Source organism: Chelonoidis abingdonii, chromosome 8 (genome assembly GCF_003597395.2).
Source record: "Chelonoidis abingdonii isolate Lonesome George chromosome 8, CheloAbing_2.0, whole genome shotgun sequence".
Lineage (NCBI taxonomy): Eukaryota > Metazoa > Chordata > Testudines > Testudinidae > Chelonoidis > Chelonoidis abingdonii.
Genome location: NC_133776.1, coordinates 91,395,055 through 91,420,672, shown reverse-complemented (window position 1 = coordinate 91,420,672; position 25,618 = coordinate 91,395,055). Strand labels below are relative to the sequence as shown.

The following is a 25,618-nucleotide window of genomic DNA, read 5'->3' as shown; positions in this document are numbered from 1 at the left end:
TCTGCCTCTTCCTGCTTTTAGGCCAGGTGTATGTGTTTGGGGGCACTCAGCTCCCCCCAACTGGCAATTTTCAGCATATTTATACACTTTTCATATTCTACTTATTGAATGTGTGTCTATCATTGTTATCTTAACCTCCTCATTAAAATAATAATGAACTACATAATTACATTATCATGAATTACAGTGTATTAAAATCATCCCACTCAGCTACGAGCTGTCTTCACTAACAGCCCAGTTTATAGACATTACGTTCACTCTGCTTCACACCTGCGTGGGGCCTCTTTGGGAGCTGCAGACCACTGATGGCAGTGGAAAGGTGGCAGCTGCGAGGGACACGCAGTGAGGCATCTTTCCCCTCTCCCTGCCCCTTTCCCCCTCTCTTGTTTTTTCTCTAAGTCCTTGCTCCCCTTTCTGATGTTTTCCCCTTCCTGCTTCTCACTCATGTCCCTTTCCCCATCTCTCTCTAATCCCCCTTCTGGTGGCTTGGTCTAGTGCCTGGCCCACCCATGCACTCAAAGCACAGAAGAGGCTCCCCCTCTTGAGGTAGGAAGGGTTGCCTAGTGGTTAAGGCACAGGCGGGGGGGGGCAGGGGGAGGTGTTCTGGGTTTGGTTCTCTGCTCTGCCACAGACTCCCTGCTTAGCCTTGGGAAAGTCACTTCTCCTCTGTGTGCCCTAGAATAGCTGGGCTCATTTGGGTCACCTGACGGCTGCTGTGGCGGGGTGATGGCAGGGCTGGAGGTGGTTTTGGTGAAGAGGCAGCGTGGGGCTGCGGCCCCTTCTGACTCTGGGCCAGTGCCAGGCTCTACGCTTGCATGACCCCCTGCCGCCGCTAGATGTCGACCCACGCCAACGGGCTCAAGGACTCAGCCTCCGCCCCCGCCCACCGGCAGATAGGTGGTTACGAGCCGCCATCTTCTCGCAGGCTTATTTAAGCGAGCGGCGTGCGGGGCTGCCGGCGGCGGGTTAGCGGAGCCCGTGCGGTAAGTTTTACCAGGGGAAGGGGCCGCTGCCCCCCGCTAGCCCCGACAGGGCAGCTTGGCCAGCGGCGGAGACGCGGGGGAGGGTCTCTGGGCTCCCACTACAGGGGGCGGGACACGACTCACCCCCCTTCGGGACAGTGCCTGGGGCGGGCAGGACTGTTCCCGCCCTTCCGGGGGTGTCCTGGGCGGGGGCTTCACTCCTCCCCACTCCCCCCAGCCCCTCCTGAGCAGGGCGCGCCCGGGAGGGCGGGGCAGAGACTCTGATCCCCACCCCCCTTTTTAGTGGGTTTCCCCGGGGGGGGGGGACAGGGACTCCCATTTCTCCTACTGCTAGTGCCGTATAAATCACATAACACATTTACTGGTGACTTTTCAGGACCCCCCCCGCCCCACCCCGGTAATACTTTGTAATATGGAAACAAACGTACAATTAAAGGACCCACAAATCTTAGGGCATTACTTGATTTATAGGCAGCCCCTAAGATCCAGCTTGAGTCCACCAGGGAGTTCTGGTATCTTGATAAACTGGACACATCCTAAGGTTCATTCACTTCTAATTCCCCCAATTCCAATTGTGGCACACCGGTGTAGCACCCTCTGAATTTATCTCCATCCAAAATTGTAGTGCTGTGTTGGCACGTCCCACCTATGACTTTGCTGCATTAACCTGCACATAATGCATTGTATGCCATTTATCCACCCGTCTGGAGTACAGCTGACTTTTCAACTTCATTTGTGCCTCTGGTTTATCTGTACTTGTGTGTCTCCCTATTAGCTCATTTAAGGGTAAGATCATTTAAAGAGTTGCTTTTCTTCTCATTAATTTTCTGGACCTGAAAGATAGAAGAGTTATAACAGTGATACTTCTGTATATGTAGCTGTTTATCAAATATTATGGATATTTATTAAATCACTAAAAATGTAGAGGATTAAAGCAGCGAGTAAATTAATATGAAATCATGAGCAAACTGGTGTGTGTCATAAGTCAAAGTCTCTTTGAAATGAGGAAGTGTTTTCAAGATACTGCTATATCAAAGACTTAACCAACAAAGTCAAAGTTCACTTTGAAAAGGTCTGCTTCTATAAAGTGTCCGAACTGATGTTTTACAGATCACAAGAAAATAAATTAGAGGATTGCTTTTTTGAAATCCAGTTCTAAGGGTACTGATATTTCTACAGTGCAAGGACAGGACTGCTTTTCTTGATGAACCTGCCTTTCTAGTGGCTTTAGCAGCCTCAAATAGAGGCTTTAGCAGTCTCAGGCTAGGTCTATACTGGGGACAGGGGGTCGACCTAAGATACGCCGACTTCAGCTACGTTATTTGCGTAGCTTAAGTCAGCGTATCTTAGGTCGATGTACCTGGCTGTGAGGATGGCGGCGAGTCAACTGTTGCCGCTCCCCCGTCAACTCCACTTCTGCCTCTCGCCACGGTGGAGTTCCAGAGTCGATGGCAGAGCGATTAGGGATCGATTTTATCACGTCTACACTAGAAGTGATAAATTGGTCCCCGATAGATCGATCGCTACCTGCTGATCCGGTGGATAGTGTTGACGTACCCTCAGATAGTAAGATCAGAAGGATGTTTTCTGTTAAAGTACTGGTCAATGGAAATTACAGAGCAACTGGCTCCTAAATAATCATGCTATTTTTTTTTGACACATAATTTATTTTCATAGGGTAATAATAAAAATCTTTGAATAAACTAAATTCCGATAAAGGTTTTCAGGTTTGAATAATTTTTTTAGTTATTCATAAAAAAGATGTTTCTATACAAAGAAAAATCTGAAACAGAGGGGATTGTTTTAATCATTTTCTTAGCAAGCTGCAAAGAATCTGCAATGAAACCCTCAACTCCCATTGGAGTCAATTGCACAACTTTACTTTTATTTAACATGGTAACTGAAATTTCAGGTTTTGCAAGTTTGTCTAAATGTAGCTCTCTGCCAATGGGTAACCTAAAACTTGTCCTCCTGACCTTCATGTGTAGTAGATTTTTCTGTAAAAGAAGCTACAAACTGTTTACCAGTTAATGGGATCTCAGGGTGTGTGGTCCCTTAGAAAACTTGGGATAGCATACAGGGGGAAAAGTCTGTGTGAGTAGTGCTGTAGTGCAAATTAAAATAGGTGGCTTTTACTTTATAAATATCCAGAAGTACTTTGTTTAGTTGTACTATAATTTGCCGGTATAGAAGCCAACATATAATGTGCCGGCACTGTCTAACCAGTTCAGCAAGCAGATGCTTGGGGTGGCCAAGGGGAAGGGTCAACACGTTGAGCTCTTTGGCAATTTGGCAGCGGGTCCCTCAGTCCGTCTCAAGGGAAGGACCGGCTGCCGAATTGCCACCAAAGAAAAAAGTGGAGCAGGTGCCGATCGCAGCTTGCCTTTTTTTTTTTTTTTTTTTTTTTTTTTTTTGCGCTGGTGGCAAAAACCCTGGAGCCCGCCCTGGTTTAAAATCTTGTTGAAACTGTCATATGTTATCATTGAGGAATGGAAACAGATCTATCAGCTCCTATGCTGTTTTCTGACCAAAAGTCAGACACTTCAACGTCTGTGAAAGTCTCATCCTATGAGAAACCAACATGCTCACTGAAATAGGAGTAGTTATATCAAGCAAATTACTAATTTACATACGTAGACTGTTGGAAATAGCCCACTTGTATATGTCCCTTAACAGTGTGGTTTGGGTGCCTGTGGATAAGGTAAAGCCATTAATATTGAAATTGACATGATATAGTAAACTGAGAGAAGTTCCAGACCACAATTAGTTCACTTTAGCTTATTGATTGATGTAAAAGTTTACAATTACTTAATAACAGAGCTGTGACTTCGGCACATTTCAGAAAAGATATATGGATTTTTGGATGCAGAGAAGGGCTGATAGTACAGAATGTAGTGTGTCCGCTAAGAGGTTCTGTAACTCTGCCTGCGTTGTAACCTGGGGCCTTAAGGCTGTGCAGTATGTTCGATCTCTGACACCAAATAGCTAGTTCAACAAGTGTAGGTCTCACCAGCCCCCAGTTACTCTTTGCAGGATGACATCAACAGCCTAGTCTTCTTACATGGATACCTACCTAATTCTGAACTACCATACACTTAGGAAGTTTTCCCCTCTGGCTCATAATACTAAGGCTGCAAAGTTGTCATGGAAAGTTACGGATTCAGCTACTTCTGGCATCAGCCAGTGCCATGCTCAGGGCAACTCAGACAGCCCCTGCTCAAGTCGCACCACCAGCATGCTGGGCAGTCTCAGGCCACCGTGTCCCCCTCTCCCAAGCAGCCAGAGTTGGGTTGTAGGGGTGGAGGCATGGATGTGTGAGATGGCTATGGTGGTGCTTACCAGATGTGCTCCCTGGAAGCAGTGAACATTTCTTCACTCAGCTGGTAAGCAGATGTGTGGCAGTCACTCTGCACGCGTTCCGCCAGAGCATGCTTGTGGTTCCCATTGGCCAGAACCGCGGTCAAATGGAGACTGTGGCGGCAGCGCATGCTGGCGGAGGCGAAGACAAGTAGGCTGCCGCCACCCCCCCCACCAGACAACCAGTGGGGTTCCAGGCTGCATGCTGCAAACATGCACCCATCCCAGCACCACGGGCCGTGTGCTCGAAACACCGCAGCCCCCCCCATCCATCCCACCCACCCCCAGCACCAAACCATTCCTCACCCAGAACCCCTCTCCAAGTTTAGTCAGGGTAATAGTAAATGTCGATTGACAGCAATCGGCCGTGGAATTTTGTCATCTGCCAAGTGACCTGTCATACTTGTACTTAAAATACCCGTGATAAACACAGCCTTATCATAACCCTGGAGGTGAAACCACCCTCCTGATACAGGTACTTTGGCGCACATGCTGCACACCAGAGATGTGTTTGGATGAAAAAATAAAGCTGATTGAATAGAAAAAAGCTGATGAAATAGTAAGTGGAAGCAAACATAAATTACACAGAAAATAAACGTAAAAGGCAACCTCAGGTTTTACACCTTCGTATTAGATAAAATCCCTTTTCTAATAAAGTTAGGTTCACAGTGTACCCGTTAATTATAAGAGCGATCCAGCATTCACAGTCTGTGTACAGACTGTCCCTCAGGTTCTGGATGAAAATTTGCAGTCTGAAGCCTGTTTTTAAAGTATTAGTATTTCCCCACCACCCACCCCCGACACACATGGGCTATGGTAGAATATTAGGTCAGATTAACTATGTTGCTTAGGGGTGTGAAAAATCCAGGGGTTTGAGTGGCATAGCTTAAACTGGCTTAACCCTTGGTGTAGACAGCACTAGGTTGAAGGAAGGATTCTTCCATAGATCTAGTTAGTGCCTCTCAGGGAGGTGGATTACCTCTCAGTATATAGGTAGTATTCACACTGAAGTGCTGAGTGTGTTAAATCCCTGGTGACTCATGGTTATTCAGAGTAGGGAAATTCCCTCTTAGAAAGAGACACCCTGGCTATCAAGCCTTTAAGGCCTTTTTTCCTGGGTGGAACAATGGATGGTTACTTGAAACTTGTTTTACGTAAATACCTGACTTGAGAAGTGCCCCTCCCTGCTTGACTGCTAACCATTCTGAGGGGTAGTTGTACAAAAAACAATGAGTCGTCTGGTGGCACCTTAAAAACTAACAGATTTATTTGGGCATAAACTAGAAGTGGACTTGTTTGTGTGGATACAAACTAACAGCTACCCCTCTGATACTTGAAATTATGACCAGTTTTCTATATACATAAATACATAGATTCATAACCAGGGACTGTAAACATATCTCATTATGACCATCAAGTTCAGAGCATTACAAGCTTTCCTAAGACCTTACTCTTTTTATACATTTATAGTACAGTATGGAATCAGTTGATTGAAGTATTCATTTTTGGTTTAAACCTTCTGTTCTGCCCTTGGTGTCTGGCCCTGATTGTCACAGTGAATATACACCACTTTCTGAAAACCAGATCTCTTTAATTAGCCTTAAATTGGGCACCTAAAATTACAAGTCAGTTTTGAAAATATTTGCTTTAATATTCAAAATTAATGTGGAAACTATTATTAATTAGATTACTTTTTAATTGGTATTTTGGGGAGGGGAATAGAATGTACTTTTGACTCAGGTTTCTTGTCCAGTAGATGTGATCTGAAAAGGGTTGCTGATAGTAAATTAGTTCTGTAGCTCCGATCTGTTGAAGATAGAAAAATAGAGGAAAGATTGTAAAGTTTCCTTTCCTATCAATAAGAATTTAAAAATTACAACCTGTTTTAGGGATTAGTGGAAGATAGGAGAAGAGACTAGAATTTGTCCTCAATTAATTAACCTAATTCTGAATTTGATTATGGATAAGTGACTGGATGATGACTGGTAGAGCCCTGCAAATCTGCAGATATCCGCTATATATCCACAATTTTTGCAGATCGCAGTTTCGATACAGAAACAAATTTTGCATCTGCGCAGGGCCCTAATAGTTGCAATGATTGGATGATGATCAGGGATTACATCGTATAAGATGAGAAGTCACAGCAACAATAGTATGATCTAGGATATTTCTGTTCTCTCTCTTTTATCATTGCATAACTGTCCAGTGGGATTTATTGATGATTGCTGGTCATCACCCAGCAGTGCACCCTCAGTGGGTGAGGAAGGTCCTTAGCATTTTAGCTCTTTTTATTAAATGAGAATTTTGCAAATCTAAATTTGGGAGCAAATCTCTCTTTTAGAAGTGAAGATTGTTAACACAGGGTATGTACCACTTATATTAAACTGTTATAAGAGAACCTGGGAGGCTCCAAATTAGTTTTGGAGTTGAAAACTATCCAAAATTTTCTTAACTGGAGCAACAACATATATTTTATAAAAATGTATTTAATGAGATCTAGATACTGAAGTCATAATTCTGTCTCGTGTTGATGACATTGATGGATATGAGCTGAAGGTGCATATTTCTTGGCAATTAATCATCTTACTTCTGCGTGGCATGTTCTGGACAATATTCTGTTAACCAGGAAAGGAAACTGCAGTTTGAGTACTTAACAGTTGCAGTTTTTGTACATGAAGTTATATACTATGTCCTAATTAGGGTCAATCAGTAATTTGTAGAGGCTGATGGGTATACTGTAATCTTTTAAAGTTTTGCAATGAATATAGCTCTCTCTCAAATTATAACGAGTTCTATTTAAATATATTCATGACTAGCAATCTCTGTTTGTGATCCCTAGATACAAAAATGATTTTAAGGGTTAAATAAAATTGACCTTTGTTATTAAAGCTACTTTAGTAGGATTTAAATATTAACCCAAGAGTGGCAGCTTTATTGAAAGAAGTAAAATTCAGACTAATCTCTTTTTGCTTTGTGCTTATTCATGTAACCCTTTGCAGGACTGAGCCCTTTATGAAGCCAGTCTGTCTTGAGTTGCTCTAATTAAAAGCTGATTCACAGTCCATAGGAAAAATTTGAAAGCAAATCAGTCCCTTTCTCACTTAACTTGTTAACATGGCTCATTTGTTTCTTTTTTGGCATTACTGGTTCCAGCTCACTATCCCATTCATTCATCTGTGATTTCTGAAGTTGAAACATTATGTGCATTTTATGCAAAGCAGAAAGTTCCTTTGTCCCTCTACAGGATGTCTCAAATTCATAAAGCCTGTTCACCCACAGTACTACTTAGATTTAACATAGGCACGTCGTGGTGCACTGTAACTACTTCTATCTATTTTGCAGTGTCTGGCAACCTGACTTAGTATGCTGCCACTGAAAAATATAATGCGTATTCATAACCTGCTATGAAACAAATGAACTAAATTTCTGCTAATTACATTTTATTATATAATGCAGGGGTTCTCAAACTGGGGGTCGGGACTCCTCAGGAGGTCATGAGATTATATGGGGTGTCACGAGCTGTCACCCTGTACCCCAAACCCTGCGTTCAGCATTTATAATGGTGTTAAATTAAAAACACTTTTTTATCTATATTTATAAGGGCGGTCACATTCATAGGCTTGCTATGTGAAAGGACTCACCAGTACAAAAGTTTGAGAACCACTGATACAATGGTAGCTGTGGGGGAGGGAGGTGTTGCTCGGGTGGAGGCGGAGTGGCTGTCTGCTGAGTTTGACCAACCAGACACAAGGGCCATTACAAGAGCCCAATGTGGAGCTGTGTGGTCATGGGAGAGGCTTTGAAAGCGTACTTTAACATTCTCAGCCACATTAATGTGCTGTGCTTGACTGTGCTCTGTCCCTGAAAGTTTGTGGTTTTTTAGTAACGGTGTAGTACTTTGTGTACATTTATACATTGTCATATAGTGAACCTATGAATTATTATTGTATTTTGCTGTACATTTATAACTGTTACTTTATTTTTAACTGAAACTATGAATTATGTAGTGTACATTTGCTTGTTGTACATTTACACGTTATTGGGTGTTTTGAACCTCTGAGTTTTGTTTGTGCTGGACACTTTACAAGCACTGGGTGCTTTGAGTACCGCTGTGCATACTGCAATATGTGTGGTAAACTAATCAAGATTATTTAAAAAAAGAATTTTACCGAATGACAAAATCAGGTGGGGGGGTGGGAAGGGGAAACCCAAATATGTAAATAAAAAAGGACAATACAAACTTCAAAAAACAAATTAACAGAACTTTAAATTTAGAAAGGCAGCAAATGGTTCTGTCCCTTTCAATGCAGAAGTGCAATTCATTTTGGTTACAAGGACATCAACTGTGATTCTCATAGGTTGGTGTATGTGAAGCTGTGGTTGACCTTACTGTCCACCGGTCAGGGATGTAACCCATGATGCCAAGTGGATTGTTGAGTCATAGCGAGCTACCACCATGCAGTCCCTGGAGAACTCCAAGGGTGGCAAGTCGGACATGTGATTGTTGAACCTGTAGGTCAACTAGAATCTGCAGCATTTGTGTTTTGCTGCCTGAGAAGTTCCATTATGTCCTGATGCATCTCCCACTCCCTCTTCTCATGGGATTCTTGGATCTTTATACATTTTCTCCTCTCCTTTTTATCCCTCTTCATGCTGTCTACCATGTTGGCCCACCAGGCCCTGAGTTCACAACAAAAACAACATGGGCTAGCAGGATCTCAGTGAATGTATCTTCCCTAGTCCTCTTCTTTCTCCTCTGCGTCAGTCAGGCGTTCTACAGGTGTGGAGGGGACACCCCTCAAGGCTGCAATAGCAGCAGCTGTGGATAAAACAGATGTATCCATTGTATTTACAATCGCAACAGAAAGTGAAAGTAAGTTTCATAACTCCTTTCCCTCTTTCCCATAACGCTTTTTAATGATATGCTTATGGACACTTTGGCTGTGGAACACCTCTGCATAGCACCATTCTCCAGCCCCAGCCATGGTGAGTATTGCGTGTGAGTTGCAATGGGTGTGGGTAGGGGGCTGACACTAACATTTTCAATTGCGTTAAACAATTTTCCATATTTTCATTTGTTCATATTTCCTCTCTCTTTCTTTGATATGGTTGTAGATTCTTGCCATGCTTCACTCTCCTCCATCTCTGACCTTTGGTCAGGGGCCCGTAGCAAAGTCTGCCCTGCCAACCTCTAGCCTGAACTAACCTGACTCGTACGTACTATGGTAGTATACACTAATAATAATTAGTGTTAAGGTTGTTGTGTTGTGATGAAACACCTTAAACATAAGATGCTTATTATGTGGGTAGTGTAAGACCTATGACTATTAATTTTCTTGGATGCTTATGTCTTCTAAATGATGCGATAGATGACTGTGATTGTCACTTAGCAACCATAACTACATTTGGAAACACAGGTTTTTTTGTTTGTAAGATTCTAAGTAAATGAGTGAAATAAGCAGTATTATTGTAGTAATTGAAGTTATTCCCTACTAATTGTGCTAGGAACCATTTTGTAATCTGCTGTATAATATAGTTGCTTAATGGTTCCACTTATTTTTGTTTCTAGACTCTGCAATAAGAGAGCAGAAGGAAACTCTGAAAACTGAATCCATAAAAAGACACAGCTTTCTTTAAGGAGAGAAATAAAATACTCCAAATAAAAGTTTGCATTCAGGGAATCTTTATGATGTTCCTCTTAGACTGAAGGCACCTGACTTTAGAGTTGAGGGTGAAAGAATAAAAATCCTTATGACTAGAACCAAGCATAGAAGTCAGCAGGATCCTACTGTCTCCTAAGCAGAGTCTTTCTGTGACCTTGAGCAAATCAGCTGATTTCCTTGTACCTCAATAAATCCGTCCAGAAAATTAAGCAGGACCTGACTGAAAATCAGATGAATAAAGTTGAGTAGAGCTCAGTTTTCCTGGTGAAATAATTTACAGATAAGTCACAATACTGACTCTGCACCTACTTTTTCTACTAATACATCAAAGGACTTTGTTTAATCTGTGTTGCCATCTTTATAAAATAACACAAAGGAAATAAACAGTCCAGATAAAATACAGCTTTTTCAAATGGCCACTGACTGGGTGCGGGGAGGGGGGCAGATTTTTTTTTAAAAACTAGGTTTTAAAAAAAAAAAAATCCCATGCTTTGTCATTTTATTAAGCCTTTGAAGTACCATTTCAGTTAGTAAACAGTGTCCTGCTTGATCTAGCTGCAGCTTTGGAGTTGCAGAGTGAACTTCAGCAAAGTGACATAAGTGACACATGCACAATTTGTGTGTCAGCTGGTACAGTATGTTCTGTTCGTTGACTCACTGCAGGCACTCACATTTCAAGATCAAGGGCATATTAAGCACCAACATTGCTCTTGTAGTTAATCTGTCGAGCACTACATTTAATACTCCCCTGTGTCAGAAGCATGAGGATATACAATTATCCGTCTGACATAAGTGATACATTTTTTCACCCTGGTGCTTGTCCCATGGAAGAGGAAAAGAAATACAAATAACTCCTTCCTTATGCCCATCTGTCCTGGATTTATGATTATTTTCCATCCTTAATCTCAATAGAAGTTACTTGGAACAAAAAGTGGGTTCCAGTCTTTGTATTCAGGTGTCTCAAAGAAAAGTGGCAGTGTGATGATGTCATTCCTGTTGCCTTCAGTCATATCTGTTGCTACTTTTAAAGCATACTGACATTGTTTCATATGAATAACCAGAGTTTATAGTCCTGCAGTTTAAATAATTCTTTTCTTTTTATACTTTCACATTTGCTGGCATCATGATCCTCTATTGAGTTCTTGTCTTCTGTGACCTGATATGAACGAAATGTTGTCAAGTTGGCTCTGCAAATTGCTAGATTATTGTAAAAGGATGAGGTATCTTCAGATTAATACTGTAAATTAGTTAAAAACAGGATTAATCATGATTGCTCCTGGAAATGCTTCATGCACTGAACAAAGTCTATTTTAGCATACAAAGAAGATATTTTATTCGCAAGTTGTGAAAAACCATTTAGATAGCATATAGGTACAGACTTTAAACATCTTCATTACTGTGAATTTTAATAAATATGTGATGATATCTTGCAGAATTTTAAAATAAGTCTAGCTATCTTGTGCATATATACTGCACTCACTGAACTCAAGTTGGTTAATGTTTATGTATTGCAAAGTATTATGACATACCTGTTAGATGAGTATCTTTTGTCTGTTTTCTTTTTTAATCTGAGTCTCAACAAAAACTAATGTTTTAAATTGACTTTTCACTATTTGTGCTTCTTTGAATACTGTTATGCTATTGTAGCACGATAGAGAAATATATCTTGTTTAGTTTGAATAATACAGAATTATTTATTACATATTAGAATGGATAGCTCTTATAGAAATTTTTTAACAATACAATTTTAATTTTCCATGTAGAAAGATGATTTTTTTGAGTAATTTGAATGACAGTCTTATAGAATGCACTGAACTTTATATTCCATAAGTACTAGGCTCAAAGTGAGTGCTCTGTATATCTGGGAAACTACTATAATGACACTTGGTATGTTTTGAAATTGAGGGAATTTGTGTTAAGTTGTGACTGTCTTCTCTGTTGGATAAAAATACAAAGAAAGATAAAAGGACAGTCTGTTTAAATAGGGTGTCTTATTGAGTCATATACACTGTACTGTATTCCACCCAAATATGAGAGATTTTAATGTCTCCATTGCTGTTAGGTGGCAGTGATTGGTTTTGTTGGGGGTGGGGCAGTTGGAAGGTTGCAGATGGAAGATGGTTTCCTTCACAGAGAGAGACTCTCCTCTGTTCCTTGAAACATTACTTAGCAAGGTGTGAAGCAACAGGCAGCTAGTGTAATTAACAATTATTATGTGATAGAGCATTCTGCTTATGTTGATTGAAGTCTGGACCATTTTATCAGTAATAATAATTGTATAAAACATTGAATAATATAGGAATATTATTTTGGCAATATGAGATATTAAGAGGGTATATTTCCAAGGAAAAGCTTGATGCTGCAGATAATATTGGTGATTAAATTAGTAGCATTCTTCTCTGTGCATTAATACGGAATCAGTGTCCCATCATTGTGGTGGTGAGACACTTGTTTTGAGATGCTTTTGGATGAGAGAAAACTAAGATCCTGATAACTTATCATTAAAGTTCCTGTTACGCTTTCAGTGAAAGTGGGAGTGTGAGCCTTGATGCTCTGGCTAAAATTCTAAATCAGTTAACGAATTGCAATTTGCCCACTTCCCTTCCTAAAATGTATTTACATATATTTTTTCCTCTGTTACTGTTTAAGTATTATTGGAACTATTTAAACAGCTACTGCTTGCTCCCTTGCCAAGGTGAGTAAAGTGATTCTTCTGTGCATATTGTGCCTGAATTAAATTGTGTTAGAGAGCATTTCCCCTGCACGCACATTCAGATAGAGAGAAATACAAATTTTAGATTTAAATACCTTTGTTTATTTTGACTACCAGTCTAATTGATAGACAAAAGAGAATAAAATACAGTCTCCATCCTAAAATGTAGCACTTCAGCTGTGTTTTGATCACCTTCTCTTTGTGTCCTTCTCCCCCATTTTTTCCTTCTCAGCTCTTCAGCGTGTCTGTTGTTACATGTCTCTTCCGTAGAAGCAGTAACAGCCACATCACTAGAGTAAAATTGCCATAAGCCTGACTGGGCTTAATAACATAAATCCAATGTTATTGCTCTTACAGGGAGGCATTGTGTGCCAGTTGTAGCATCACCTATGTGATACTTTGCCTTGTCCAATCCACATTTTTAAAATGTCAGAAGTGACTGGGAGGAGGGGAAGTGCCAGTCCGTTTTTGGATACTTGCAAGCCACTGCTAAAATCAAACCTGTGTGGTGTATAGTTTGGAAAACATTTGAGGTCCTTGGAATGTAAAGTTCATTGACAACCTTTCTATAGAATTGTAACATTTTTTTGCCAGTTATTTAAACCCTGCTTTCTCAGTATTCTGAGTTTGTAAAAGGAGAAAATATGTTGTCAGCTCTCATCCATATCTTGTTTTTGTGAAGACTAGATTTTCAGCAGAAGAATCTAGAAAGGTGCTAACAGAACTAGGTTTTGATTCTGTAATGAGTGTACAGGCACAGGGGTCTACTTGCACAGAGCTCATTGGAGAGCCTAGACCTTTTTCAGGAACCCATGTTTCTTTGCCAAATTAGTTAGTGCCTTACTAATAATACTATATTTAGATTATTAGGACAAATTCAGTCTTAGTGTAAGCAAGTACATTAACATCAGTGAAGTTGCATTCAATTACACCAGCTTTGTATTTATCTCTTTGTGTCTGGTACTGATCAGCATATCATGAAGAAAATGCTGAGCTTGAAAAGATGCAGCTGACTGGAATCATAGTGATAAAAGGTTTCCACGGTCTGATTAATAAATCAAGATTAGCTGGATAAGGCTTTTGTACTTCAGAACATCTATGGTTGGAGCTTTAAAAATGTTGCATTATGGGAATTGTATCCCTCAATCACTTTGCCTTCTATTTAAAATTGTATTTGGGACATTTTGTGAGGAGAGAGATTTGGGGAGGAAAGATATATGAACCTATAGTTGTCACATAACAATGTTAGTATAATGGTACAGAAACATTGGCTACTTAAAAATGTTTATTTTTATATTAAAACTATTTTTAGAAGTGGGATACCTTGGAATCAATTAACTTGCAATAAAACGTCACTTTACAAAAGTAGAATTGTTTTTAAGATGACACTACTAGGTAGTTTAGGGGTAACAGTCATATTCTGTTCTAAAAAACTATTAGCCCTAATGCTTTTAAAAAAAATTTTTTAAATATATTTTTTTTCATTTTGTTTGGATTTAAACATTGCCTTGTATTAGAAGCTGCCTCATTGCGGTGTTGGGCTAGTATGAGAATCAGAACATGAAATTGACTGGAAACTGAATGTAAATGAAAGTGAAACAAGGTTAATGCAGACACTGAGTCACTGTTCAGTGTGTCATGTTTTCTTCCCACTCTCCCCTGGCATCAGGAGGCGATTCTGTGCAAAACATCCTATAACTGTTTCTGCATTATGGAGCCCTTCATCAAAGGGCTCCACAGGCAGCTGCTGACATGGGGGCACCTGGCAACATGGCCATATGCCCATCACTGTGGTATCTGAACACCTATAGATGGAGTGTGAGGCAAGGATCTACAAACCAGTGTAAAGGTCCTTTTGTGGATTAATGAGATCTATGAGATTTGGGACCCAACCCCACTGCTGCCACTAGGGAGGGGACAAAACCCACTTCCCTGAGGCCCCCTCCCCCAAAAGGAAGGAAACTGCAAAGGAACTGCCAGAGCATTCTTCTCCCCACCCTAGTAATCTCCCAAAAGTGTTTCCGTAGGAGGTGGTGATCCCCTCTCCAATGTACTTAATAAATATAGTGGATTTGAACCATGTAACTTCTAGTGCTGGCTCCTGCCCTCCAGTGGATCTTTAGAGTGTAAACAGGGTCTTGTTTCCTTTAATTTCCTGATCTGCTTGTTCATAGCAGAGTTGGAGCTTTCATTTTAGAACCACATATATAAAGCTAGCCCTTACTGGGGAAGGATGATGGTTTTTCTTTCAGAGAGGAGAGATTGCTGTATAGGAAGTGATATTACTTAAACCTATATAATTAAATGTGTTGCTTTGTACTATAAAATAGTAAATGAGTTTAATAGTAATAAGGTTAAAAAAGACATGCTTTATGACCATACTGCTCAACTGGCGGATTGTGAAAGGCTGCCTGATGGGGATTGCACCCCACTGATTCAGAGCTGTGATATCCGTGTACTTCTAAGATTCAGTGGGAGCCTGAGCACGGATGGGAAGGAGATCCTGCTGCTACTTCTCCCATTCTCCTTTTAGTTTAGAACAGCTCGTTTCTGTACACCTGCAACTCCTACCCAGGGTTCGGCTCTGGAGCAGAGGAAGCAGTAAGGCCTTAGAAGTGGCAATGCAGCACCTTGAAATGACAGTTTCCCCACCCTGGTTCTGAGCCAATGCCAGAGACGGGGAAACGGTAAATTAAGAAGAAGCCCTGCTCAACCCAACAGCAGCCCCACCATTTCTTGATTTGCTTACCACAAAATGGCTGAAAAAAATCATCCTGTGCCTTAAGCCCTCTGGTGATTGTGAAATGATCTTTTAGCCATTTTGTGTGAGGCAGTCCAGAAAAAGGATTTTAGAACCGCTACTCTGATACCAAAGGAACTGTATATGAAAGCTTTACAATTTGTCAGGAAGACACCAATACCCTCTGAGTGAATACTTACCTTTAATTTATTGTATCCCATTTCACCTTCCATTTAAATAAAACAAGATCCTTTTATTTATAAAGTTGAGATCTTGAAAATGTAGTCTCTAGATATGTTTGTTTGCCAGCATCATGTGTGTTAAGGTCCAAATTTTTCAGTATTTCTGAGGTTTCCACCTTAAACTATACTCTCTTGGAAAGCCTTTTATGAATAATATTTTTCTTGCCTGCATATATCTGAAGCTACTGTAGTAAAAATAAATAATGCATTCTATGAATGCATTCTAGTAGTAGGAATGATAAGTTTTTTTTATAGAGTTCTTCACAGTAACGATTCTCAAGCACTTTAAAATTCAAGTAGTACTTAAGATTTGTGTTGATTGCCTTTTTTTTTTTTTTTTATCACATTTAATTATTTAAAAAAAGGGATGGTTGGCTCTCTATCTGTAGGTCAGGGGTCGACAACCTTCCAGAAATGAGTTTTCATTTATTCACTCTAATTTAAGGTTTTGTATGCCAATAATACATTTTAATGTTTTTAGAAGGTCTCTTTCTATAAGTCTATAATATATAACTAAACTGTTGTTGTAAAAGTAAATAAGGTTTCAAAATGTTTAAGAAGCTTCATTTAAAATTAAAATGCAGAGCCCCCGCAGACCAGTGGCCAGGACCCAGGCAGTGTGAATGCCACTGAAAATCATCTCGCGTGCCACCTTCGGCTGTAGGTAATAGATTCCACAGATGCTCTGCATAATTACTGAAAGCCCTTGCCTTTCAAACATCTAAACAATTATCTAGGTCAGATCTGTAAATCAGCTGATGTTATCTTTCTATTTGTCTTTAAAGAGCCACAACTCTGTAAGGTATAAAATATCCATATTATTAACCTTAGAGGTCATTACACTATGTATAAAATTACCGCTGATTAAATCTAGGGTTTAGAACTGGACTGATATACTCAAATTGTCTTGTTTCTGTGACACTTTGTAAACACAGAACTGGTCTTCCACTCCTTTTATTTTCTTAATGTGCTCATTGGGCACCTACCTGTGTCTTTTTGACAATGCAAATGGTAATCTCTGGGTGCAAAAATAATATTTTTTTCCTCCTCTGAACTTTCTGAAAGATTCTTCCTCATCCTTTGATTAAGTACAATAGTCTATAACCAAGTGAAATGATAAAATCTATTTTGTCCTTTAAAAATGTAATGAATATTAATACAGAAGGGGAGAAAACAAAACTGACAGCTAAAGGCACATTTTTGTTAGATGTCTTTTGAGTTAGTTTTTAGAAGTTTTTCTAATCTTAGTCTCCAGAGTGAAAGCTGCTTCTTCAGTGCATGCATCAGGTATAAAAGTTTGTGGGTTTTATGTAGCATTGAACCAAAATCTTTCATGCCAGTAACTGCTGGCAGTATAGAGAAATGTTTTTTTAAAAAAAGTTTGAGCACAGTAAGTATTCACTATATATATAATATTAATTGCCATCCTTTTGTTTTGCATTGTGTATCTTATTGGTATAGAACACATTGACATAACAGGGCAATGCCAGATGGTAAATTGGTGTCCTAGGAAGAAGAGTTCTATACTTTTTCCTCTGTCCAATTCAGACCAAACTAATTCACTTTGAGAGTTTTAAATATTTTGTTGACCTTTATAAAAACACACGAATAATTTAGTATTTATTCATTCACTTCATACAATATCAGGGTTGTAATTGACTTCAGGAGATTATCTAGTCCAGCCCCGTGCTCAAAGCAGGACCAGTCCCCAAACAGACTTTTGCCCCAGATCCCTAAATGGCCTCCTCAAGGATTGAATTCACAACCCTGGGGTTACCAGGGCAATACTCAAACCACTGAGCTAAAGCATTTCTCTTTGCAGTAGGGGCCAGATCCTGCAAAAGCTTATGTAAGTGATGGTCTGAGACTGTTTGAATAGTGACTTCTCTGGTAAGAGTTCTCAGAATTAGGCCCTAACTTTGTACCCAATCTTGGGTCATGCTGAGAACCCTCATCAGTAGGAGTTGAGAACTATCTACTCATTGCAAAAAACAAAACAAAAAAAATCCTCTAAGTACAGTGTCTAATAATTTGGTGACTCTTGTAAAGGTAGGATGTGGCCAAAAGAGTAGAAGTAGGCCTCCTGTATTTGTGGTTGGCTTGTCAAAGTACAGGAATACTTGTGGACTTTTATAAGTTTGGCTTTATTTTTTCATCCTCAAAATGTGCCATTTTTATTGTGGCAACCTGGTAATTTTTTTTCTTACGCATTTTAATGGTTAGTGCTAATGAACAGTGATCTACACAGTGGAGTCACATCTTACGCAGGGGTTAGAATCTAAAATAGCGCGTAAGACGAAAATTGCATATAGTCAAAATTACCTTTGAAAATCCCTTAAATCGCCCAAAGTACAGTATACTCAGAGGTGAAAGTAAGCCAGTACGGCATACCGGCAAGGGCTGGTACGCCGTGCTGGACTGGACCAGTTTCCCCAGGCTGGTGATTTAAAGGGCCCCCTGCAGTGGCTGGAGCCCTGGGCCCTTTAAATCACTGCAAAAACCCTGCTGCTGCTACTCTGGGACTCTGGCAGCTGGGCTCGGGTAGCGCTTTAAAGGGCCCGGGGGTCCAGCCATTGCAGGGAGCCCCAGGCCCTTTAAATTGCCAGCCTGGGGAAGCCAGTCCGGCACGGCACAGCATACCAGCTCTTGTCGGTATTCAGTACCAGCTTACTTTCACCTCTGACAGTATCTTTAAACACTAGAATCACACTCAGTGCGGCAAGATGCTCACACTATGAGGCACCTGGGAACTGAGACAGACTGAGGGAACAGCAGATTCACCTCTCCCATCTCTCACTCATTCCAGGGCATATGCTCATTGAGTGGAATGGTGGGTGGAATCGTTGGTGGTTTTTTTTGTTGTTTTTTTTTTTGCTGAGCGCGTATAGTTGAATTCATGTAAGTTAAATGTGCCTATGATGCAACTCCACTGTAAGGTGCTAGAAAATATTTCAGTACACAGCTGAAGTAAGAAATGAATTAAAACTCATTGTCTAGCATTGTTGGTGCTTATAGCCATACTCATGATTAACTTTACTACTGTAAGAAGCCTCATTGATTTTAATGGGACTACTGAATATAGTGAAGTTCAGCACACTCCTCTAAGTATTTGCAGGTCTGGTCTTTTTACTACAAAATTGCAGGGATTAAAGATAACTTGTGTATAATTTAACACAAGTGGTGAGAACCCACAGCTGGTGAAGACTGGGTCTGTGTGGTGGGGCAAGTGCCCCACTCCCCTGTGAAAGTGGGCTAAGACAGGCCAGAGAGGCCACGCAAAGTGGAAGCCAATCAGGGAGGGCCTGTTAGAGAGACAATCAGGGCTGAGCAGGAGGTGGCCAATCAGGGCAAGGTTCAGCCCTATATAAAGGCTGCCCAGCACCTGGGACAGTGGAGTGCTGGGCAGGCTCAGGGGAGTCGAAGGGAATTCCAGCCTGTACCTGCCAGGCTGCAGGCCCTGAGGGAAGGGCCTAATGGGTGCAAAGGGTCAGAGAGGAAGAGACCCGAGGAGAGAGGAGGAGGGCAGGGAGGCTGCTGCTAGAGGGAACCTGGGTTGGGACCCAGAGTAGTGGGTGGGCCTGGGTCCCCTTCCTTATATTGCAACTGGCTGTGGGAAGTGGCCATATTGGAGTGCACCATACCCCCCGAGGAAAGGGGTTAGACTTTGGGAGAAGCTGGCCACAGCGCAGCAGGTGAAAGGCTGCTGTTGGTGCTCCTCCCGTCACCCCCGCCGAAGAGGGTGAGAATGGATTAGGGGGCACTGCTGGAGGGCAGTGTCCTGAAAAGGATGCCATGAGCAGAAGGGAGCAACACAGGTCCAGGCGCCAATGGAGGGCGAGAGGCAGACTGGACACCACCAGGAGAGGTCTGGCTCTTGGGAGTAGAATTCCTTTTTCTCATGGTTATGAAAGAACTTGGTCTTGTTTGTCCTTCACTGAAATAATGTAAAGTCTGTTTGCTAAGGCCTTTACCTGAAGGAAAATTGGGGTTTATTTCCTCACGGTTAAATTTCAGATCCTAGGGTATTGTTTTTATTTTGACATTTTTACATTTATTTATGGTATGCAGTTAGGCGCTGGTGTGATGGGCACTTTTTTTATTAAAAAAGAAAAGTAAAGCTGCTTATACAAGAGTAACATAATAGGCTGATTTTTGAACATGGATCCTTCCAGACTGGAGCAGTAAAATACATTGTGAGTGTGGCATGGGTTAATCTATGCAGGAAAGCAGCAATCATTGTATGATACGTACAAACATGATTTGAGGCCTTTTCTTAGATTTTCGTTCATATCTTTTGTGAGGCCCTTTACATTCCTGTTATTTTTTTTTGAATCAGACCTAGTCTCGTAATGTTTGCTTTATTAATAAAAAGAATGTTCTTATTAGTCTATACACTTTTTTATTCACATGTGCTTTCCAGTTAACTTTTTACTGTTTTTTCAGATGACAATTAAGAAATATCCGTAACATGTTACTAGAAAATTCCATATATGATAATACTCCTTGTGTTGCTTCATATAATTCCTTTTGGAATGTTCCTGTGCTTGAAAATGTTATTAACAAAAAAAAAAAAAGTCTTTCTTCCTTACTACTTTAATAGGATGAAAATTTTGATCCCACTAATTCCCACAGTTTGCATAGGGGTTGCATAAGGAGTGTGTTTGATCTGTTGTTTTTCTGCTTTGTCTATGAAATTAAAAAACTTTTTTTTTTTTTTTAAGGAAATCTGAGAGCTCCACTCTTGAAGAGATGACATGTAACAGTCCAGAGAACTCTGAAGCTTGTGCCATTCCAGATTCTGACCATGACCAAGAGATGGGTGAAGAGTACTCCAGACTGAGGACTTTTGCCAACTTTCCAAATTGTTGTCCTATTTCAGCATCAACACTAGCACGAGCTGGCTTCTTTTATACAGGAGAGGGAGACAAAGTGAAGTGCTTCAGCTGTCATGCAACTTTTGAAGGGTGGGAGCATGGAGACTCAGCAGTTGGAAGACATAGAAAAATTTCTCCAAAATGCAAATTTATTGCTCGATTTAATTTTTTAAAAAAAGATACACATCCTATTCTCCAAAACTGTCAATGCAGAGTTGAAAATTGTTCTGGAAATTCAGCCCTCCAGTGCTCTTTTGACAGATCATCTGATCTCAGTCCAGATTACCTTTTGAGAACTGGGCAGGTTGTGGACATGTCAGATAGCATGTACCCCAGGAACCCTGCTATGTGCAGTGAAGAAGCTAGGCTAAGATCTTTTCACAACTGGCCAGCTTATGCTCCATTAACACCGAAGGAATTAGCCAGTGCTGGGCTGTATTACTCAGGTGCTGATGATCAAGTGGAGTGCTTTTGTTGTGGTGGAAAACTGAAAAACTGGGAACCTTTTGATCGCGCTTGGTCAGAACATAAGAGGCATTTTCCTAGGTGCTTTTTTGTTCTGGGCCATGATGTTGGAAATGTTGGAAGTTTCCCAAATGAATCTAATTTTGCTGAGGTTGGCAGGAGTAGCTTAAACAATGCAGATCACCCCAGAAACCCATCTATGGCAGAATATGAAGCACGGATCAAGACATTTGTGACTTGGAGATACTCGGTTGTTAAAGAGCAACTTGCTGAAGCCGGGTTCTATAGTATAGGTAAGCTAGACGGGGCTTTCACGTCTGTCTGTTTGCAGCAGAATTTGTGCATGACACGATTTTGAACAGAATCTCTATTAATTTTACACTGAATGACTTGCCAAAACAAATCTTTTATTTAAAGGCTTTACGTTTGTTCAACACCTGAGTCTTCAAATGCTTTTTAATTCTACGTTCACTTAATTCAAATTAGTTGTTAAGACTAGCTAATACAGTATGTTTTCCTGGTTTATTATTATAAGATGGCATGCAAAATATCAAGCATTCTTTCTGAATGATCACATAATCTGAAATGTCACATGATTTTCCTTTCTAGCAGCAGAACATTAAATAAAGAGAATATCTTAGGTAATGACCTTTGTCTTTTAAGCTCATTTTAGGATGTATGCCAGTTCAGATTTTGGCTCTTAGACAATGATTGGCATCATTAAAGAGTTATCTTGTCATATTAGAAAGAATTGAACACTGCCCCACAGCTTGTCTGACCTGTCCTAAAAAGAGGAATTGTGGTCTTGTGATTCACACACAGTGCTAGGAGCCAGGAAATCTGGGTTCTATTCCTAGCTCTGCCATTATTTTTTATTTGTGTGAGAGCTGAAATTATGGTAGCACCCAGCGGCTCTAGTCAAGATCAAGGATCCGTTGTGCTAGCTGCTGTACAAACTCATGGAATATGTTGTCCATGCCCCAAAAAGCTTCCAATCTTAAAAACTTGATCAAGCTGCTTAACCTCTCTGCATCATTTTCCCCATCTGTATAATAAGACTAATTACATATTAGTCTTAAGTAGAGTGACCAGACAGCAAATGTGAAAAATCAGGATTCAGAATGGGGGGTAATCAGAGCCTATATAAGAGAGACCCAAAAATCGGGACTGTCCCTATAAAATCTGGTCACCCTAGGCTTTAATTTATCAATATTGGAAAATCACTTCAAAATCCTTGGATGGAAGGTAAATGCAAAGTAGTACTATTGTTAGTTCAGGAAGAAAAGGGATTACTGAGGGTAATTTCTAGTTTTCTTACCATATTTGATTTTCTCTTTTGTGCTCTTAGAGCACTGACTTTCTAATTTGTTTTCTCTTGGTTTCTTCCCATCCTCTCTGGCCTCGAAATAAAACTTTTTTTCTTGTACATTCTTGCACAAAATGAATACATTCATAACTAGTGGTGACATCTTATATCATCTGTGGGATCCCAAAAAAATCTAGCTGCTCAACAGCCAAATGAGATCTGTATTGGGAAGACATGCAAAATAGGTAGCTTATCCAACCAGCTGGTTAACTGTTAGAGTAGATTCCAACAGCTGTGTCCTTCCTATTGGCTGAGAAGGATTTAATTCAGTGGGAGAAATCTATCCATATCTCCTCTCATTGCAATATATTTAATATGTAAGCAGCTTCTGATATAGTCTTTGATTGTAATGTGCACTGTGGTGCTAGAGCTCAGACATTTAATTTCCTTCCGCATCCTCTTAGTCTCTTTCACTGCTGTTCAGAGCCCGTTAGTCTTGACTGGTGAAACCAATGACCAAAAAGGCAAATAAGTAAATGTCCTTGTGAATTAGGTTTCTATTAATTAATTTCATTCTCGTTTAAGGGGAACTGAGACTTAATACAGAAAAGACTGATCAAAGACATAGAAGAAATTGTGTCAAATGCTTTTGCCTTAAAAACTTTTTGTGGTAGTGGTTTTTACAGCCTACTTAACAGTTGAACACACTAACAAGAAGTTATTGGTAATAGACTTGTAAACAAATATAGCAATATCAAATGCTTCTAATGCCAAATAAAATTGAGTAAAGCAGTATTTGTGTAAGCTTTGTTTTGTAATTTTTTGTTTAAGTGGAAATAGTCCAAGAAGCTACTTCATTTTTCTTACCATATGTTATCACAGATTACATTGACATCTAGTTTAAAATAATCCTCTTTATTCTTAGATGCTCATTATTAAATTGACACATTTTTTGTGCTTTTATCAGTAACAAGACTTGCTGAAGCTTTTTTTCTCAGTTGTCAAATAAAAGGCTGAATATGCAAATATTTGTTCTTACAAGTATACAACATCACACTTATGTGTCCCGTTAGGTAATGGTGATCATGTTTTGTGCTTTCACTGTGGTGGAGGACTACAAGACTGGCAGCAGAATGAAGACCCTTGGGAGCAACATGCTAAATGGTTTCCAGGGTAAGGTACTTTTTACTATATTGTTATGCACACTTCCATTTACAGTATGTTGCATCTGCAGCAAAGGGAGAATGTATTAACATGACTTAGTTTGGCTAAGCATTCAGTGGTTTGGATGCTTATCCAAATAATTTGAAATGGGTGAGATGCCCTTCTCACCATCACCTCCGTGTCCTCACTGACTTTGTTGCGGCAAGGCAACTCTCTTACAGCAGGAGCAAGAGTCTTCATAGGTGGCTGTGTTTCTTCTCATCAGTAGGAAGCATGGCTTTCAAGGTGCCCTATAGTGAGGCCCATTTGCTCCCACTCCACTTGCAGCATATTCTATATAGAGAAGAGTCTTTGCTTATGTTATAAACATTATGTGCAAATGTGATATTATATTGGGAGTGAGCTATGTAGAAGTCTCAAGAGAAGACAAAAACTGCTGTTTATGCAGTACAATTACACTTAAAAATAAAGGCCTACATTTTCAAAAGTGAGTAGCAATTTTGGGTGTCCTAATTTTTTGGTGGGCAACGTGATACCTTAAAGGGACCTCTTTCTTTTTTTTTTTTTAAAGAGCACATTATTTTTTCTTTCTGAAAATGAAGCCCTCTTAAGATGTCTTGAAGAATATAAAATATATTTCTCTCTCCAGTAGTCCATGTGCTTGGATATAGTTCCTCCCTGCTGGCAAATAGACCAATGTTCATTGAGATGTTGATGTGATCCCCAATTTGCTGGCTTCCAGAGTTCACTTGTTTTGATCTCCATTATGAGCATCCTGCTCCTTCTGGCTGAGGAGAGACGCCTAACCAATGGAGAAAGAAGTATAGGCCTGATCATTGGTGTGCAGCAGCCTTTGCAACAGACAGAACAGAGCAGCTCTAGGAGGATGTTTAGCTTCTGCAGCAGCATGTGAAACACTAACAGACTGTGGTCTCTCAGGCTATGTCTGTGTTATGGACCTTAGAGCAGCAGAGCTGTACCGCTGCAGCTGCGCTGCTGTAAGGTCTCTCATGTAACTGTTCTATGCCACCAGTATAATTAAACCACCCTCAATGAGCAGCGGTAGCTATGTCAGCGGGAGAGTGTCTCTTGCCGACATAGCGCAGTCCACATGATGCTTTTGTCAGTGAAATTTATATCAGTTGGGTGTGTGTTTTTTCACACCCCTGGCCGACAAAAGTTTTGCCAACAAAAGTGCTAGTGTAGCCAGAGCCTCGGTCCCAGGTACCAACACCCCAAACCTCGCAGTAAGACAGCATGGCTGTGTCTCTCACACATTCTAGGAAATATGCTCTGCCACCAGAATTTCACACTCCAAGGGGACTCCTTCGGAGGGGTTCCTTCTCAGCCTTCTCATGATGAATTAAAGGACTAAGTGATTTTAAAAAAAACAAAACAAAAAAAAAACAAAGATAAGAGGGATCCAGATGTTATCTTGTCTAGTTTTGGTCCTGCCACTTTTGTGTGATGCTGCTTAAGACTTCTAGACCTACGGCAGTCTCAGTTGCAACCAGAAAGTCACTAAGGTTTGAAGTAATGGTTGGTTTGCCAAACATCAAAGCCTCTCAGCCTTTTCTTTCATTAGACTAGAGCACCAGGGAATTCAACAGTTCCTGCAAATAGAAAGAACTTCAGGCATCTTCACCATAAACTATCTAGGCTACAGTTTCAGTGTCTGTTCCTAGAAATAGATTTATACAGCTCAGATCATATTGCTGGGGAGAATGGCCACAGTTTGTCAAGAGAGGATCCTTCAACAAGGATAAATCCGTTTGCGTCTCAGAGCACATACAGAGCTGAACGCTACTGCTTCCTTCAACATGCTTGCCCCCAGTCTTCTGGACTTAATTGGAAGAAGACCATGCTGCTTCTTCAGTGAAGAAGCCCATACAATATCAGTGGCAGTAGCCGCGGTTATAGAAGAAAATTTAGTTTGACTTTTCAACAATTTATTTTTCTTACACCAGTCCTGGTTTTAGAAAAGTAATTCATTCCTCAAAGGATTGTTTCCCAATGGAGTCTTTGAGGAGTTAACTCAGGTTGAATTCCTTTATTCATTGGATCTATCTCCATATGTCAGTCTTATGCTTTCCTTCCTGCTTTCTTTGTTT

General features: G+C 40.4%; 1 protein-coding gene across 3 annotated transcripts in view; it reads left to right on the top strand.

Annotated features, from left to right (window-relative positions):
• Positions 1–897: 897 nt before the first annotated feature.
• The window catches only part of XIAP (X-linked inhibitor of apoptosis), a 38,368-nt gene continuing 13,647 nt past the window's right edge, over positions 898–25,618 (top strand). For 2 of the 3 annotated variants that reach the window (XM_032789915.2, XM_032789914.2), the window contains exons 1-3: positions 898–983; positions 20,420–21,330; positions 23,417–23,516. In XM_032789915.2, the coding sequence (XP_032645806.1) occupies positions 20,448–21,330; positions 23,417–23,516 (983 nt within the window). In that variant the 5' untranslated portion in view covers positions 898–983; positions 20,420–20,447. Of the gene's footprint in view, positions 984–9,237; positions 9,327–20,419; positions 21,331–23,416; positions 23,517–25,618 lie in introns of those variants that run through there. The other variant, XM_075068835.1, reaches the window with a different exon arrangement.